Raw genomic sequence first — 18,660 nt, forward strand, 5'->3', positions numbered from 1 at the left:
TTTGTAGTGTTTCATGTTTAACTTGTAGGAATTTAGTTTACCACGATCTCTACTCGGTGAGTGTTTTTAATGTATAGTGTGGTTTATTCACACTTTTTTCCTGCGGTTGTAACAATTTAGCTAGCATTAACACCGTTGCAACACTATTATGGAGTCCTTCCAAGCAAAACAATGTAATCTTTTCTTGAGCAATTATTTTTCACTCTTTCCTTCGCCTTTCATTTCTCAGGGAGCACAGGGGGATACCTTGGTTCAAAACAGGGACTCCAGCATCTCACTTTAAACACATCACACACTAATTTTAAGAGTGAACATCACTTTCATGATTACAAACACACTAAGTTGTTGGAACTATCGATTGTGGCTGTAAAATATTAAACAAGCATTTTTGCTTTCATGTGTTTAGAGAAGCCCCTGAAATGCATTGGGCATAACATTCTTGAATGGAACATTATCCAAAGGAGTAATTTTTTATTGAAGTTTTGTAGTTTATTTTAAGGATGTGTCTTTGTGTTTGAAAAGGAGATGCGTCATTTGTTAACAAATCTAAAATGTCAAAATTTGACAATATTGTATTATACTGAAGGATTAAAATAGCCTGCAGTGCCTACAGAGTCTAAGGAAGTCAGTGGTACTTGCATAAGCTGGAGGTTCATTCTAGTGCCATAATTTGTCCGTGCCCTACAAGCAGACAACTTGCGGACTCCACTATGCCACTCAGTTCCTGGACATGCACCCCAACCACTGCTCCATATTTAGTATCAACAAATAACCCTTAATATTCTGACAGGGAAAGTAGGGTTACTCAAAACCCCCGGTCGAGACTTCCATCCAGGTTTTACCCCTCACGAATCCTTGCTGTAAGATGGGTCATTCAGTGTCTGAAGTCAAAGATATGAGTGCTGAATTATAGGGTTCAGTTATCTGCTGGTAAAACCTTAACACTAAGGGGATACAGTGGCACTGGTTTATTTAATTATTTAGAAAGTTTTATATAGCGCGGACAAGATCTTTGCAGATATCAGAGCGCTTTACATAGAGGGGTACAAGAGGGGGCATAGTCATACAAATAAATCAATAGATCAAACAGTACAAATAGGTTACATAGAGGGGTACATGAGGGAGCATAGTCAGACAGATAAATCAATAAGTCAAACAGTACAAATAGGTGACTTCAAAGCCAATCATGTGAGTAATGAGACAACTCATACAAGTGGGCAAGGGGTCAAGCATGTAGTGGCCGAGTGATACCAGAGTTCAAGATACTGGTTCAAGTGTATTTAGCCATGAGGATAGCTTTTACTTCTTTTTTTAAAGTGTGTAGTGGAAGAGATAAGCCTGGTTTCTGGAGGGAGTGAGTTCCAGATCCTAGGTGCCATTCCCAAGAAGGAGCGCTTATATGTTTTTTCCTTCCGGAATATTCGCGGTTTCAGCAGAAGATTGTTTGTGCCTCTAGTGTTTCTGGTTCCGCCAGAGATTGTCAGTTTCTGAGCGAGGTAGCCAGGTGAGTTTAGGTGAATCGCCTTGTGTGTCATGCAGGCGATTTTCAGGTGTATTCTGGCTTCAAAAGGCAGCCAATTCAGGGATTTCAAGTCAGGGGTAATATGGGAGTGCTTTTTTGACCAAGTGATGAGTCTCGCTGCAGCGTTTAGGGAAGCTCTTAGTGGTGCGGTTGCAGTTAGGGGGGGAGTCCGCAGAGGGCGGTGCTACCGTATTCAATTCGAGGGATGACTATTGCTTGTACTGCGGTTTGGAAGTCTGGTTGGGAGGAAGGGTTTTAGTTTCCTCAGAGTATTGATCTGGAAGTTCGCTCCCTTAGTTGCCTTGCTGATATGTTGCTGCATGTTGAGATTGGTGTCGTGTTATGCCTAAAGATTTTGCTGAGTTTACGATGGTGGGTTGGACATTGAGTGCGGTTAGGTGTTTAAGCCAAATTTGAGTGGTGGAGATCTTCGCTGGAGGTGAGATCAGAAGGAACTCTGTTTTCAGGGCATTGAGTTTGAGGTGATTATCGGCCAGCCAGGATTGGGTGCATCTGATTGTTGAGTTCAGGAGCGTGATGTGATTTGGAGATTGTAATTTGAGATAAAGTTGGGTGTCATCGGCGTACATGTGAAAGTGTACATTGGATGCTTGTAGCAAGGTGGTGAGTGGTTCCATGACTAGGTTGAACAGAGTTGGGGATAGAGAGGAGCCTTGCGGGACGCCTAGCGTTACAGGTATTGGTGAGGACATCTGGTTGTTGCTCTTGAATTTCTGCGACCTGTTGTGAAGAAAGGAAGTGAACCACTTGATAACAGTTCCAGATAAACCCATTCTTGTATTTAGTAGTTCTAGCAAATTCTCATGTTTAACGGTGTCGAATGCTGAAGAGAGATCAAGAAGGATGAGGAGGCAAGTGTCGTTTTGGTCTAGCATTTGAAGTGCATCGTCAATTATGTGCGTCATGGCAGTTTCTGTACTGTGTCGTGCTCGGAAGCCTGACTGGTGAGGGTTGAGGAGATCAAATTGTTCAATGTGTTTAGTCAGTTGTAGTTGTGCGCATTTTTCCAGCAGTTTGGCGAGAGTGGGAATATTGGTAATGGACGGTAGTTGTTGAGATCAGAGGGGTCGGCTGTGGGTTTCTTCAATAGAGGTGTGACTTGACCAACTTTGAGGGAGTCAGGTATGCTACTTTGTTGGAGAGAGCTGTTGATAATTTTAGTCCAGAGAGGAAGAAGCACAGGGGTAAAGTCTTTTACTGCGGAAGCAGGAGGGGGGTCCGTGAGGTGATTGGATGGTTTCAGGGTGCTGAGCAGTTTGCCAATTTCTTCTTCCGAGTATGTGCCAAAGGTTGACCATGTAGCATTGTTTTTTGGTTCAGCGGGTGCTAGGCACTGGGGTTTGGAATAGAGGCTTGCGTCAATAAGGAGATCGCTTTTTATGTTGTCAGTTTTTTTAATAAAGAAAGCGGCGAAGTCTTCACAGGAAGGTGCTTTACGCACCGTGTTGAGTGGTTGGGGTTGGTCCTTGGATTGTGATCTGATTAGCTCAAACTGTTTTCTCGGGCGATTTTTTGCTTGGTCAAGCTGGAGGCTGAAGAAGTCTGATTTTGAACGTTTTATTTTCTTGAAGTAGGCGTTTCTCTTTTTCTTCAGGTCTTTTAGGTGCGTTGCAGAGGGAGCAGATCTCCAGGTACGCTCTGCCATTCGTATGTCTCGTCTATCCTCATTGAGACTCCCGTCGTACCATGGGTTGGAGATTTTAGTAGAGACTCTTTTTAGCTGCATAGGTGCAGCCTCATTTATTGAGGTCATAGTGTTGAGATAGTGTTCAGTCAGGGTTTGAACGTCCGTATCGCCTGTCGGTGGAAGTAGGAGATTGCACCTGTTAGGGGGCAAAGAGCCTGGGTTGAGTTTTCTCATGTCTCTTTTCCAGGCTTTCGGCTTGGAGAGTTGAACCGGGTTAACTTTAAAGGAAATCACAAGGTATGAATACAAAGGGGGGTATACATGGAGTGGAGGGACTTTATATAGAATAGTCAATGTCTCACCTGTATCGTCCAGCCTCATGATGTCATCACGCAGGTTGGTTCCACCTGTGGTTGCCATCACCTTCACTCCACCCATGTGCTTGCTGACCTGGATGCAAATCTGGCTGACCTGCAGGGCAAGTTCTCTAGTGGGTACAATTACCATTGCTGAGGAAGAAGAAAAGGACTTTAAAAAAGTATCAACATTTTCCCCTCACACCCACCTTAAGGCGCAAACACTTGTGTAAATATAGTGCAGTAGTCATGGAGGCGAAAAGCACTACAAATAGAGCACTGCTAGTGTACCTAGTCACAAAAATAACACCTTCACAGGTTCACCATGTTGCTACTGCTCACCAGCCAGGAAACTAACACTAAGCAGCTCAACTAAGACTAGGATATATCCAATAGAAATTAGCATGATTGATGTCTTTCTTCAACACGAAGGACAAATTATGTTGTGGATACACTTGAAGCTGGAAAACATCTACCACACTTGCTAAGAAAAGCCTTCACCCACCAAGGCACCTCAGCAACTTCATACCACCATAAAGTCATTTACCTAAAAAGAACCTTCTATGACCTACTCACTCAACACCTCTGGTGGTAGAAGTAGTTTCTGGGAACCCAAAAAAAACTTGTACATAAAGATGAGTTTAGGCCGCCCAAACAGTACCAAACATTGAGCTACTTCAAACTACTTCCAAGAGCTCCTACAAAAGCATACAACCATACCTCCAACACAACTCACAACTAAGGGAAAGTGATCACACCCTGAAACAATGCACAATCCACCTTAGTTTTCCCTATGAAGTTGAAATGAGGAGATACAGGACACATGGATACTGGGGTAACATTGCATTTTGTTTGTTTTCTATAGCGCAAATTAGACCAGAAGGTATGAGCGCCTTGCATGAGCGCCAGTAGCGTTAGACGTATTCATTTGTGCACAAGGAGATTAAGTGATTTGCCCGGAATCACAGGTTGTTGAGCGTCCCTGCCAAGACTCGAACCCAGTTCACCAGCTTCGAGGTCGACCACCTTAGGAGTTAAGCCACATCCTCTGTCCATTTAAGAGTCAATTTGTGTTAAACGTGTTACACCATGGATTCGCATCCAGGGAGATCGCATAGTACATTAATTCACATCACTACAAGCAGACTAAGGTAAGTAAGGTTTGTTTACTGTGCTGCTGTAGACCACACCATTTCCACAGACTGAAAAGCAGTGCCCTTCTTCCGAAAGCAGATGTTAGCAGAAGTGGTTTTAAACAAGGCTTTAAGCGTTTGCCCTATGTGTGCTTCTTCCTAGGCATGAATGTCCACACAATGCTTGGTAAACAAGTAGATACATGCTCACGTGTCTGCAAGTGGGATTTTACATAGCAGCTTTATTTTCACAGGTGGAATACATTCTAGGCAAGGAATGTAGTATGCGTTTGGCGTGGTAAATGTTACTACAATTAGCCCATCTAGCAAAGCTAGAAAATAGGTTCAAGTGGGGCTTGCCAAAAGCTACAAAGAGTTACTTTGTCTGTGTAAAGGATTTAGTACAGTCAACATGATAAAGGAAGGCTCTTGACATTTAAAGCATACAAGGCTCTTTCCGCAACAGATTAAGGGGGAAGAAAGTGGGTAAATCAATTGTATGATCGACATGGAACAGACTACGTAGTCAGAAAAGGAGGGTTTGTTGTAAGGACTATCCAATTTTTGTTGACTTGAATTAAAGGCCTTTGGAAAATTAGAGCTTGCATATTACCTTCTACAACAACGTGATGGTTGTGGGGAAAAGTGAGATTTTCTGGCATTGATTGAACTTATCTGTGGAGGAGAGACCGCTTGTTGAGTGTAAACAAGGCCCTGCTCTGATGCGGTTCTTTACCAGCTAGTAGTGCAAGGATGGCACGGTTCTTTACCAGCTAGTAGTGCAAGGATGGCACGGCATGAATGGCACAGCAGTAAAAGTGTACTACCACCACAGACAGAATTTGTGAATACCAGTGGGGTGGTCGTCCTCCCAAAGGGCAGTACTTTAAACATTGCTTTCCACTATGGGGTAAAAGGTGCAGCCAGTTACCAGGTACATTAAAGGTGGTGCTTGACTGATTGGAATCCAGAGATTAAGCCAGGCATTCCACAGGATAACACTGGTGGTAGTTTCACCGGAGACCGTATTTGTACACTTGGCAGGTCTAAAGTGGACATTTGATATGACTGTCACCTTCCGGACAACCTCCTTCCCACTTTCGAGTAAGCATCCAGAACACGTTTTACCAGTAGCTCCATCTCCACCCACAGATACCTGTAGTATTGTAAAAGTAGGCAGATGAGTTTGCCAATTGCCATTGAGTAACAGCACTCGTAGCTAGCCTTTGAACAGGAGCATAAATGCTGCATTTGTTCCATCAGGCAGTGGGGTAGTCTGAGCAAAATATTTCATGCCATATGCACTACCAGCGTGTCTGGAGGAACATGGTCCTCGATTTATAAGGAATTCTTAAGCACATACTGTGGATTCTTGGTGGAGCCACACTGGTCTTGACAGGGTCCTCAAATGCTTTTAAGAATGGGTAGGTAGTGAACTGAGCACTATGTAGAGAGCTTTTCAATGAGAAAGGTCTCCCCTTACCTCACAACATGCAGTGTGAACATGTGAAAGTCCACACGCTTGACTACTTCAGAATATGGTTGGTGTTATCAGGAAGGAAGAGCTTGACTGGATAAGGTTTTAAGTTCAGGCCTTCTTGGGAATCTACATAGTCTTCGGTCACCAGAGGCTCCTCAGTGTTGGGAAAGTCCTAGGTAGAATCACAACACAAACCCAGATATACATAGTGCGTGAAGGATACAGGAATGTGGAGGTGAATGTGCTGGTGGTTGGCTGTTCTACCATGGCCTAATATTTTTGGCAATTTATAAAATTCTAAGCTTCTCTAAGGTCCTCAAACATGAAGCATCTTTTCTTGGTTTGGGATTGCAGCTACAATGAGCACAATGAATGGGTCTATGCATATCTTCAAGATATCAGGATAATTACCATGATGCACTTGTAGGGTCAAACATATGGGCCGACCCCTGGGCTGGTTTCATGGTAGACTTTGGAGTCTACCTCTTCTTGAAGCAGGCCACTCAGACTCGGTGTAAAAACAGTCTCAACTTCGTCATGTGAAAGGTTTTTTCTAGGGGCAAAGGACTGCATTCCAATACAGAGCTGGCTCTGGAACAGCGGTTGGTGCGGACTGTAAAGGCCTTTTCAGGGGTGGTTTGAGGCTTGAGAGAAGGCAGTTTCTTGACCTGAAGCAGAAACACTGCTTAAGGACCACACCCAGATGGAAGATCCCAAGAAGAGGTTGGATGGGAAACAAAAGGCATAATCTTTGCCCTGGGTGTGGGTTTCATTGGTGGGCCCTGGAGAACAACTTTGTCTCCAAAGTCAGTCATTAGAAGTAACATTCTCTGGATTCTGCTCCATCAATGCGCCCAAAATACAGCAGGGCCCCCTCCCCCCGTCTCAGTGTGTACCCTGAACATTAGAAGCTGGGTATGGAAGGTCTGGAGAACCTTGGCACTGCATTCTGTAAGCTAGCCACCTCCGTTCTCGTTGAGAAGAAATGAGTTACTTACCTGTAACTCCAGTTCTCCAATATGGATATCTTATATATTCACATGCTTGAATCATTTCCTGTTGTCAGGCTGGGAGTACCTGGAACATTTAACAGTATACAGAGAAAAATAAGCATACACTCCTACTCCCCAGAGAGGCCACCATAGCTCAGAATTCAAAATACAAGTGTGAACTGTATACAATGAGCTTCTCAGAAGGAGGTAACATCAGCTGACTGAGGGTTTTATTAAGCTCCCATGGAACTGGATGATGGAAAAGCTCTGAAAAGACCTTTCATAAACTAATGATTCATTGGGAAAACAGACTAATTGTTAGTCCTAAATCTGGAGATAGTAGCCAGATGGACCCAGACTGAATATTAGACAACTTTCAGTAAAACTTAATATGGCAGATTTGAGAAGGCTTTCTTTGATGTGGCTGATCGCCATTATTCCTTGGCCAGACAGAGAAAAGCTTCAACTAAGCATTTAAAGTTATTAGTCGCTGGAGCACGAGCCTGCACCAGAATAGGTTTACACTCCCGTTGGAGAGCCCAATAGCCAGATTCTAATGTGGGTCAGGTACCATGCTGTCAAGTTCAGCAACTTTGGAACGTGGTGAAGACTCTTTCCTTGATGTCTGAACAATATTCTGGAATGCACCTTCAAAAGAATGGCTGGATGTACAGTCAAATGCAGCAGCTCGCTGTACAAATTCTGGTGAGGACACGCCGGAGCAATGAGAATCACAATGCAATGGTCTATCTACTCCCTCAACACCTGGGAGACCAGTGGAAACGCTGGAAAGGAGAAGGCAAATATCGTGACCAACCAATCAAAAAACATAACATATAAAATTGGCACTTCTGTCCCCTGTAAGTCCCTAGTAAGTGATACCATGGGTACCTAGGCCCTGGAAGCTGAAGAGGGTCCCCCTGGGAGCCCCTCATGATCATGCCGCTAATTTATGAGGTGAAAGTAATTCCTCTAGCAGGCTTTACAGCCCTAAGGAAGGGTGCACTATCACAGGTTAGGGCATATCTGTAGAAGTAGATATAACCCTACAATACTAAAGACGATTCTTTATTGTCAGTGCCAGAGGAGCCTTAACCCCTTCACTGCGGCGGCTATTCCGCCGCAGTGCTAAGGGGGTGGGGGGGGCCGCGCGGTGGTCCCGTGCTCATGACGGAATCGCTCCGTCACAGCACGCGGGTGAGCTGTGCATGTGACGAACAGTTCCGTCACGGCCCCGCCCGCGCTAGAGAACGTTAGCACAGGCGTGGAATTCGCGCCGCGCAGGAGTGGCGAGAGGAACCGTTCCGTCACAAGCACAGCCCACCCGAGGCCCGTGACGGAACGGTTCCGTCACGAGCATGGGAAGGGTTACAGAGTACATGGGCTGGAAACAACTAGATCCCCAGCACCATGATGGCTTCACGGAAACCAGGAAAGTTTGGTACCAAACGGCTCTTTGTAATAAAGCCACACTGGTGCCAGTGTGCGCTTTATTAAAACATGTACTCAGAGGTGCCCCCTGGCCCCTGAAAGCCTAACAACCTTGGTGTAGTTACGGAATGGCTTTAGGCAAATTGCCACACAGATGTTTCTGGACTCCCTGGGAGGAGAGGCTCTGCTCTGAGACCAGAAAGAATGCACATCTTGGGTGGAGGAGTCGCACCTCCCCAGGACAGGCCCAGTACTCGAAGGGAAAGTTTCAAAGGTCTGCCGTCTTTGTAATGCTACCCACAGCCTCTGATACTATCAGCAGATGGCACCCACTCAATACCACCCCCACCCCCACCCCACCCCTACAAAAACAGCACCTGTCCTGTGGCTAGCAACTTCCAGAAACCAGAGGAAGACTACCTGCACTTCAAAGACCAGATCTCCAAAGGACAGCAGCCCTGTCCTGAAAAATCCACCTACAAAGATGCCGGATCCAGCTGGAACCAGGACTACTGCCAACTCTGCACTTGACACCCACAGCCAGACTGAGCAGCTCACCTGTCCAGTGAAGTCTCAACAGGTTTCCTGAGCTAGAGTCCAGCGTTGGCAGACCCCCCTCTTGGACTCCATGACTACGTCTGCAGTCGTAATCCAGAGGCTCCCCTGACAGCGGATGGCACTGCAAGGAGACTCCATAGTCTAAAGCCACCCCTGCACCCGAAGCCACTGCACCTTGCTGAGTTGAATACAGTGCCCCTATGATGCCCTACAGCTCTACTTACCTCTGCTGTCTCTGGTCACTCTCCTGCAACCTAAGGTGCGGTCCCAGTTTGTTGAAAGCAGAATCCTCATTGAACAGGATTGGGCGCCTGCTGCTGAATTTGCGCCCTGCATCCAGCCACCTTTGTCGTGGGTGCAGTTTTGGTACTCGCCTGACCCTTGCTGACCTTTGGTACCGAAAACGTAAACATTAAGTGCGATTCTTACCTGTATAAACGCATAGTTATCCTCGATAGGTAACATTGAACTACTCAGAAATTTGTCGACTTTTAAAAGTAAAAAAGTAATTTAATTTCAGAACATACTTACCTTACTGTGAAGATCGTGGTCTCAAAATAGAAAACAAAGCTTATTTTTCTAAAATTGGGAGGGGGGGGGGGCGGGCGGGGAATCTCCTTTGAGTTGTGTCCCTCATTGGTCAATGTTGGGCATTAATTGTCTTACACTCAGTTAGGCCTAAGGCTGCTCCCACACTACAACTAATATAGCACTTTGGGTTTTACATTGAGCTCTGTACACTTCAGGGGAACTCTTGAACACTAAGAAACTGGCTCTGTATATGGTATGTCACAAGGTGGTTATACTGTGCACAACCACGGATTAAAAAATGCAATCTGCCAGTTTGTTTAATTTCCACGTGTGACATTCATTTGTTGGAAGAATGAAACTGCCAGATCATTCTGGCATCCACCGCAATATCTATATTGTGAGAAAAGGCCTAGTTCCACTGTAGCTGAGCTTCTGTAGAAAGGATCTTGGACCACATCGCTCCCAGTTTGGCTATGTAGAACATGGATATTGTGTGGTCTGTTCCAATTAGGACTGGACGACCTGCCAAGCTGGGGAGGAATGCTTGTAACCAAGTTTTATGGCGCAGAGTTAAAACGTGGAGTTCCAGCACATTGCTGTGGAGCTTTTTCGCTGCATCTTAACCCCTTCGATGCTCGTGACTGAACCGTTCAGTCACGAGCGTCGGTTGGGCTGTGCTGGTGACGGAACCGTTCGTCACGACCACGCCAGTTTCCGAATCTTCAGCACAGCGCAAAAATTCGTGTCGCGCTGAAGCGGTTAAAGAAGTCCTCCAGTAGAAAAGCAGCAACTGAAGCAAGACATTTGGTGAATATTCTTGGTGCAGTTTTGAGTCCAAAGAAGGAGAGCCTTGATCTGGTAATGCTGACCCGCTACTGAGAATTGTAGGTACTTCCTGTGTTTCCGATGGTGATGAGGCAGTCTCAAAGTTCCAGGGAGATCAAGAAATCCCCTTCCTGCATCAAGAGGATTTCCTGCAGAGTAAGCATCCGAAATGACTTTTCAGACACTTGTTCAGCTCTGAGATCCATTATCAGCCTCCATTTACATGTCTTTTTTTATTAGGAAGAACCTGGAATAAAAGCCTAAACTCTGATGGGATTTGGGGACATTTTCTACGGCTCCCTTGGAAAAAAGCATGAGAATTTCCATTTGCAGCTCCTTCAAATGAAGATTGTTCCTTTCGTGGTGGACAAACAGGGTGCTTGAGTGAACTTCTGTATGGCCTGACTGGACAGTTTGCAACAGCCACTTATCTCATGTTCTATTTAACATGCGGGAGCAAAGAGGGAAATCCCACTCCCCAACTTCAGAGGTCAGAAAGTAACGGGAAATTAGATGGGAGTCAGGCTCTCTTCTGATTATCACAGGTACTTTCTTGAGGAACTTTCTTCCTGCCGACCTTCTGTATGTTTGCCTTTCAATTTGATTAAAGGAGCATCCTTGATAATATCTAGACTGTCTGCGGATAATAACTGTCCTTGACTTTCATAATACTTCAATCTGCTCTGACATTGTGATCTTTGGGAGCCACGAAAAGCAGATGTCCCAAATCTGCAATCCTGCAACAGACCCAACGCCTTTGCTAGATCAGTGTATGTTTAAGGCCTAGCAAAGCTTCCATCAACCCATTTACCAAAAATAGTTCCCAGCAAAATGCAGGTCTAAGATTTTAGATTTGACATCAGTACAGAGTTTTGTGGATTTTAACTAGCCTTGACTCCTTAGCAAAGGCCCTCTTGCTAACAGGTGAAAAACTGTCTGAAGCATCCATCTCCATGTCTATGAAAGAGCCTTCGCGGTTTCCCTCTTATCCTCAGGAATAAGATGGAGTAATGGAGCTATGTCATGCAACATCAGGAAATCATAACTAACAAGAATCACCAGGGCATTTGCGGGCTTAATTGCTACAGTAGTCAAATTTCAGGCCCAGACTGTCAATACGTTTGCTAATCTTGTCTGGTAAACTAGATGACTAATATTTGGGACTTTGCTCTTATTTGAGCCACTGAAGCAATTACTGAATCTGTTTTACTATGACCATTGAGGTAACCTAGAGCTGAATCCAGGGCTTTGTATTTTATTTCCAGACTAGTATTGCAGTTGGACCAGTAGCAGGAGGCTTCATTAATTTCAGACCTTCTGACCAGACAATCAAGAAGTATGGATTTAACGTATTTCCGAGGTTATTCCTTAAAGTCCTAAAGAAAACCTGTATGATCTACAGAGATCAGTACACTGAGTTTCTTGGCAGCTCTTTCAATTTAATTAGATTTAGAGATATTTGTAGCATCTTTTGAAATTAGCCAATCATTTTCAATTGGGACTATAAAACCTCAGATGTTATCCTTTTCATCACAGTGGTTGTAGTTCAACTTCAATTCCTGTATCAGAATAGGTAGATCCATTAGAGTAAACATGTTCTCTATGCATCGATCCCCTGGACGTTGGAGGTGGCAACGATGACGGCTGCCTAAGAAGTGCAAACGCAGGTTGAGGAGGCGGAAGGATAGGAACAGCAGTCAAGCCTATTTTGGGGTTATTTGTTGGTTGCTGTGGTAACTTAAAAAAATGTATCCCTCATTTGTTGCAAAGTTGATAAGGCCACTGGCACTTGGACCACATCTGGCTCTATATTATCCAGGTGGTTGCTGCCTTAAACCCTTTTGCGGGCTTCCAGCTTTGAACTCTTGCTGAGACACACATGCACTGTAAGACATCGTCCATTGTGTCCTCTTCAAAATCGGGGACATCTCACATCCAATTGCGGTGGACTGTAAGCAGTCAGTAAGGCATAATCACTAGCCTCTTCTTTCTGGTCTGACTGCAATAATTGTAATGGAGCCACATTTTGACCCTCAAAAGGTGAATAAACCTTTCGTGTTTAGTTTATTACATGGTTCCAAACAGTGATGCGGCCATTGGTATAGTCATTGTCGCCGACCGCATGCTTGACACCAGAATGCTCGGCACCAATGACAGAATGCTATGAGTCAAAGGAATGAGCAACACTGACAAAGGAATGTTCGACGATGTAGTCAACAGAATGTTCAATGTAGATGGTGTGGTCGTCTGAATACTAGGATTGGACTGTCATCGACTGAATGCTAGACGTGGACGGTGTCAAATTAAGTTTGATGTAGACGGTCCCGTCATCAAGGTTTCCTTCAAAGTCTTTTTGCCATGGGCCAGTCTTAGTGCTTAGACTATGGTTTGTCTGCAGAGTAGGTGGCTCAAGTGCTGTACCAAATACACCATGCTCCGGAAACTGTAAAAGTCTCTTGTGTACTGTCTTCATGGAAGTGTTTTGGGGCATTTGTAATGGAATCTTCCCCTGAAGAGGGGGCATCACCTTTAGGAGGAAAATCCCTTTGTAGGAAATAATGCCAAACTCATTGCCAAACTCATTTCTGTCTTTAAGAGTCTTACTGGAGAATGATTTACAGATCTTCCAATCCACTGACCTATGTTTATGATAAAGACAATCAAGACACTGAGTGTGGGTTAATGTAAACTTTGCCCCCACATGACAAACAGGTTTTATAAAGATCTCTTCTCTGTCAGCCATGGTAACAGTTGGTGACGATTGCTTGTCCCACCAAAGATCTCCCTGGTCCAGAAATTGAAACCATCTTCCCTAACAACTCCCAGTAAAATAAAAAAAGGGCTGGTACAAATCCAGGGCAGACCTAAATGGAAACCATTTCAGGTTCACTGAAAGTGAAGAGCAGAGCTCTGGCAGGGACTACCGCATGACGTGCAGTAGAATTTTGAGCTATGGTGGCCTCTAGGGAGGAGATTGGGGCTTTAAGCTCACACCTCATCAGCTGAAATGTGAGTTTTTAAATGAGGCGGATGCGTTAAAACATTCTAGGTTTCAAGCATATGGCCATTTCACATCTACTGTATGTTGAAGTTTTTTTACTGTATACTTCTATTTTGATGTGCTGGCCATTGCCAGCATGATGACGGAAGGATTGAAGCATGTGAATATATAAAAGATCCAATGTTTGAGAACAGGTTTTTCTTGTTTTAAGGGCCAGAATGGCCTGACCGATTAACTCCTCAATTTCCCTCAGATGACAGGTTACAGACCACAAATCATCACCTGGGAAATTGCAATAGATAGGATAGATTTGTAGGAGGCATTCTCCATAACCTTCCCCCAATGGCACTTCAGTCATGATCACAATGCTAAATATTTCCCTCACAGCCCGTTATACTTCTCACTGAACATTGTTCATAAGCATTTAAATAATCATCAAAACACAACAGTGACAACTATAATTATCTTATTTTTATTTTATCAAAACATTTCTTTTCATTGTTTTATTTTATCAAAGAATTTTTTCCTTTCTTTTTAAGTTCATATTTTCATTGCATCTTTTTTATATCAAAACACATACATATATATGTAGAGGAAAATGAGGAAAATATTTAGCATTGTGTTTACTCCTATCCCCTTTCTTCCCTGGCCTAGACTATTAATAGAGGGGGTCCCTTAACTCTTGCTTTAACTTCAGTCATTCTCATACACCTGGACCAAATATTTTTGGACTGATTCTGTTCCAAGAGGTTGCTTGTCACAGGTAGACAAAGGTGTGTGCTGCAGATAGAACTCCACCGATCTTATGTTGAAACTTTGGTGTGACTGCCAGAGCTCGAAAGACATACATCGGAACCAGTTGGCAAAAAAACGATCTAATGTGGATTCTATACTGTGCTGCTTTATGGGCTCCAGGGAGGGACCACCATTCCCCTCAAAACAAATCTACTTTGAAGAAATATGCGCAGGCTGGATCCCAATACTTGATGGCAAGAGTGTTCCAAGCATGTGATCTCCGTCAGCATATACTGCAAACCGATCGGTTCTCCCCGCAAAGCCCATAAAGGCAATCAATCCTCTGTGTAATGAAGTACATTGCATTTAAAGGGCACTGACTCGTATGCCCACTAAAGGCAGCGACACCCCCATGAAGTACAGAAAAATCATATGGGCCAACACTGACAAAAGGAGCAACGACTGCCAGTAGGGATCCTTTTAGAGCAGAAATAGGTGCTTGAAGCACATAAAATGGCATCCCCCTTACCTTGTATTCTGTCTTTCTTCAGATCAATTCGTTCAAGTAAGGGAATGAGGTAGGCACCACTCTTGCCCGTTCCGTTCTTTGCACGAGCCAAAATGTCTCTCCCAGACAATGCAATTGGAATACTTTCCTCCTGTAAGTCAACGTGAGGGAGAAGTCAGTGGGGTGACCAACCGATAATAAAATGTTCCTGGAAATATCTTTCAGCAGATTTCCTTGCAGTGAAGCATAAACAGAGTTTAATAAATTGGATGCTTACACTTTCAAAAGTACGCATTTCACGTGTTCAAACACCAGTCAGATCTCCATGTACTCTGTACTACTACTGATCACTTATTAGTTCATGAACAGATCACTCAAAAGCAGAGGACACTTGACAACATGAGCCAAGAGTTCAAACAACTGGACCTTTTTCTGAAGCTTGAGCTCGGTTTTATGTAGCCCACATGATTGCAAATAGAGTAAGGAAAGGCTCCAATTCCTAGTTTTCCATCACATCTACCTTTACTGAATTCATAATTATCTCCATGTAGGAGGATGCCAGAGTGGACAGACATAACAAGCATTTATGGATTAAGATTCTGTGTTGAGAGCTCGTTGAAAGTGGACATTGCACAGTAAACATTCTATCACTTGTGCACAAGTTGCAGATCACACCCTGCTCTTCAATGAGAAGTATTAATAATGACCGAGCACCAGACAAAGGTCCTTCTGGAATGGAAAATTGCTAAAAATCTACAAACCTGGTATTCATATTAGGATTAAAATTAACCTTTAGTTTCGCCACAATACCTGCCGCCATCTTACACAAAATTTGAAGTGAAATACGGTTTAATTTCAAAATTTAGGAGCAATACGATTCAGTAAAAAGAGTGGGAACTAATAGGACCAAGCAAATGCCATGCAGTACGCTTAATTTCAGAGCTTAAGATAATACAGAAGATGTATTATCGAAGCTAGAAATGCTAGGCCTTCCTTCATTTACAGAAAGCAGAATTCCCGAAAGCAATTAGAGCTGTCCCACTTAATGTTAGTCACTTCAGACCCACCTGGATCGGAGACGGCTTCTCCCAGCCCATTTCAAAAATTCCCATTAGCAGCTCCCGCTTCAAACAGTAATCTTCAAATTCATTGCCTTTGGTGGAGGTGACGTCCTGTGCAGGTAGGAGAAAAAAATACATGGTTACATGGGGCTTAGCTTCAGTAGATGCAAAGTCCCTGTCCTTTTCTAGCAGTATTCACCATAGCATTTAGGAACCTATCCATGGCACTATTAGTACATAAACTTATGGCTGTGGTCATAGATTGCCAGTACAGTACTGGTTACCTTACTAGCAGTTTGGTGTTCTCCAACTCATCCGTATTTAGCAACGCTAGCAGAAGTAAGCAGCCTATCATCTATTTTTGCCTGGTGAAATCAAGCAGTCTGGTTCTGGTAAACTCTGCAGCAGTTAGTACCTTGTATCCATTTTATATCAATATCAAATATCAATCTATATTAAGACTTGGGAAATACACTACGCTTCAGCCAGTATTATGTTAAGCCCAATAATGTCCCTGGGGCTTGTCAAAGACCCCTGCCAGATACAAGGTTAATAACTTATTTCCCAAATAGGTCTAACTCTTTACTATGTCCTGGTTTTTTTTCTTAAACTCCTCAGATGTACGTATCTAGTCATTCCAGAGAAGCATGGTACTTCGCAACTAAGATAATAGATTTCACTCAGTCGTGTCAGATTGATTACAAAAGTGATCTTGGACATGTGAACGAATGATTAGCATGAAATCAGTAGAAAAGTGTGACCCTTCAGTGTTCAGTAAGAAATTAAATAGGCCAACACAGCACAATAGCAAACATCAGTAGAGCAGGAAGGAGCAGGAAAAGACATCACGATCTATTCAGATTCAGCTTATGTGCCTACCAATGTACATTCCAGCATTATGAGATGGAGCAGGAGAGATTTCCATGAGTCAGACGAGAGTGCTGTTCTGCATAGGAATCTCCTAGAGATTTTATTAGAGGTACTTGTGTTACCACAGGCAGTGGCAGCTGTGCAATGTTCAGCACATACTAACGGGTAGGATTGTGTGTCTTAGGGTAATGCACTAGCTCATTGGTCAGCTAAAGATGCAGCTAGGGCACCCCCTGCCTGTACCATCAGGTTCACACATGTCCCTGCCTTGGTAGCTCACACTGCCTCACCAACTGAGACCAACTACCACAGACAATATCACGCTTCATTATGCTGAGACAGTGTGTTTGCATCTTAGAGAATTGCACTCCACTGCACAAGAGAGTTCTAGGCAGCTAGATGATGCTACCAGTCAGGGGGTAACCTGATATGTAAACATATCTAGAAGTAAATCAGTGATGTCTCAGGCTTTACTTACAACAGTTCTTTATCAGTTGCATTTACCAGCTCATATTTAATTAGATCATTTGTCTATGCTAATACAAGACTAGTTGATCCCCACATTGCAGGAGATGCTTACCATGTACTTTGCCAACAATTCTCCCCAAACCAACACTGAAAGTAATAAATTCAACAATACCATGACCACAAGGTCTGCTTAAAGCTCTACATAATGACTTTGTAGACATGCTAGGTATGTGCAACAATTATCAATATCTTAGTTTGTCCTTTTTCCTGATGGATTAAAGGACCATGTATCCAAAGTGATGCTAAGTCGGCTGCTACCTTTCTGATTGAGGTGATTGCCAGCAGGAACATTCCAGAAGCGATAAGATGGGAGAACAGCAATGTTAGGGATAAAACAAACTATCCTCTGTTTATCAGCGACTAAAGAATAAGATTAGTTAGCTATGTGCCACGTTGCATAAGAAGTGGTAGAATTGCCTCCTGACAACTCTTCAGATAGTGACAGGGAGGCCTATGAATGTACGAATACCTGCCACTAGAAGTAATGTACAGGGAAAAAAAACAGCAGAATCTTAAATGAAATGCACGTTTACCACTATGAATCAATCAATTTTGCAAGGTTCATTTTTAAACCGTTAACCAAAGGGAAGGAGAAACACGCAACAGTTGAGGTAGACCTCCCAGTTGTGCACATAGGCAATAAAGTCTATGTCTGCAAATGTCAGAAATGGAAACGGCCCGATCAACAACTTTTACAGTGACCATGATGACCCACCCCCACTGCCCTCAAGACCGATGGCAGTAAACTTGGATCCGCCTGCACGGTCTTGGTCTGAATCCAGCATCACGCCAAGCGTCATTGACAATGTAAATGGAAGAGGGAAGAAGAACATAAAAATACCCCCCACCCCGCCACTGGTGCCTTTGGACTATTTTGGTATATACCGAACGGACGTTATGTATTTTTGTTCTTTGGATCTTAATATCTTCTCTATTACTGCTCTTCCATAGCAACACATCTCCTAGCTCTAATCTCACACCTACGAATGCAACTATTCATGCTGTGTCCAATAGTGTATATGCCAGATTAACAGATGTATCAGCTTGCTTCAAAGGTTCAGAAAGCGCCAGTGAATCAGGTTTTGTTTGCTCTCCAATTACTCATGCTACAGGATCAGATAGGCTATACTCAGCTGAAGACGTACCCCCAAGCACAGCTCTAGGTCTATTGCATTTGCATCTTGGCTTGTGTAGGATTAAGGCCCAAATGCAATTAACATGTCAAAGTAGCAAGTTAGTTTTCCAGTCAATCCCACAAATATGACTTAAACAGAAGTTTCATATATCCTTACAAATAGGCAGGACATTAAGGCTCAGACAGCACGCATAAAGAAACTTGTAGTCCTACTACTGCAGAATGAATACACATGGGACTAGATTTAGAGTTTTTAGGAGCAACATGCCCACCACTGAGTGCAACAGCCACTTGGTGAATGCTTTACCCCCAGATGTGGTGTTTCTATAGCGCAGACCTAGCCAAA

General features: G+C 43.7%; 1 protein-coding gene across 2 annotated transcripts in view; it reads right to left on the reverse strand.

The window, feature by feature from the left end:
* The window catches only part of DDX6 (DEAD-box helicase 6), a 214,129-nt gene that overhangs the window by 134,020 nt on the left and 61,449 nt on the right, over window positions 1-18,660 (reverse strand). For both annotated transcript variants that reach the window (XM_086956738.1, XM_086956739.1), the window contains exons 4-6: window positions 15,788-15,892; window positions 14,742-14,871; window positions 3,533-3,679 (exon numbers count right to left, since the gene is read on the reverse strand). In XM_086956738.1, the coding sequence (XP_086812864.1) occupies window positions 3,533-3,679; window positions 14,742-14,871; window positions 15,788-15,892 (382 nt within the window). The remainder of the gene's footprint in view (window positions 1-3,532; window positions 3,680-14,741; window positions 14,872-15,787; window positions 15,893-18,660) is intronic.

The sequence above is a fragment of the Lissotriton vulgaris genome, chromosome 2_1 (genome assembly GCF_964263255.1).
Source record: "Lissotriton vulgaris chromosome 2_1, aLisVul1.2, whole genome shotgun sequence".
In the NCBI taxonomy this organism is placed as follows: Eukaryota; Metazoa; Chordata; class Amphibia; order Caudata; family Salamandridae; genus Lissotriton; species Lissotriton vulgaris.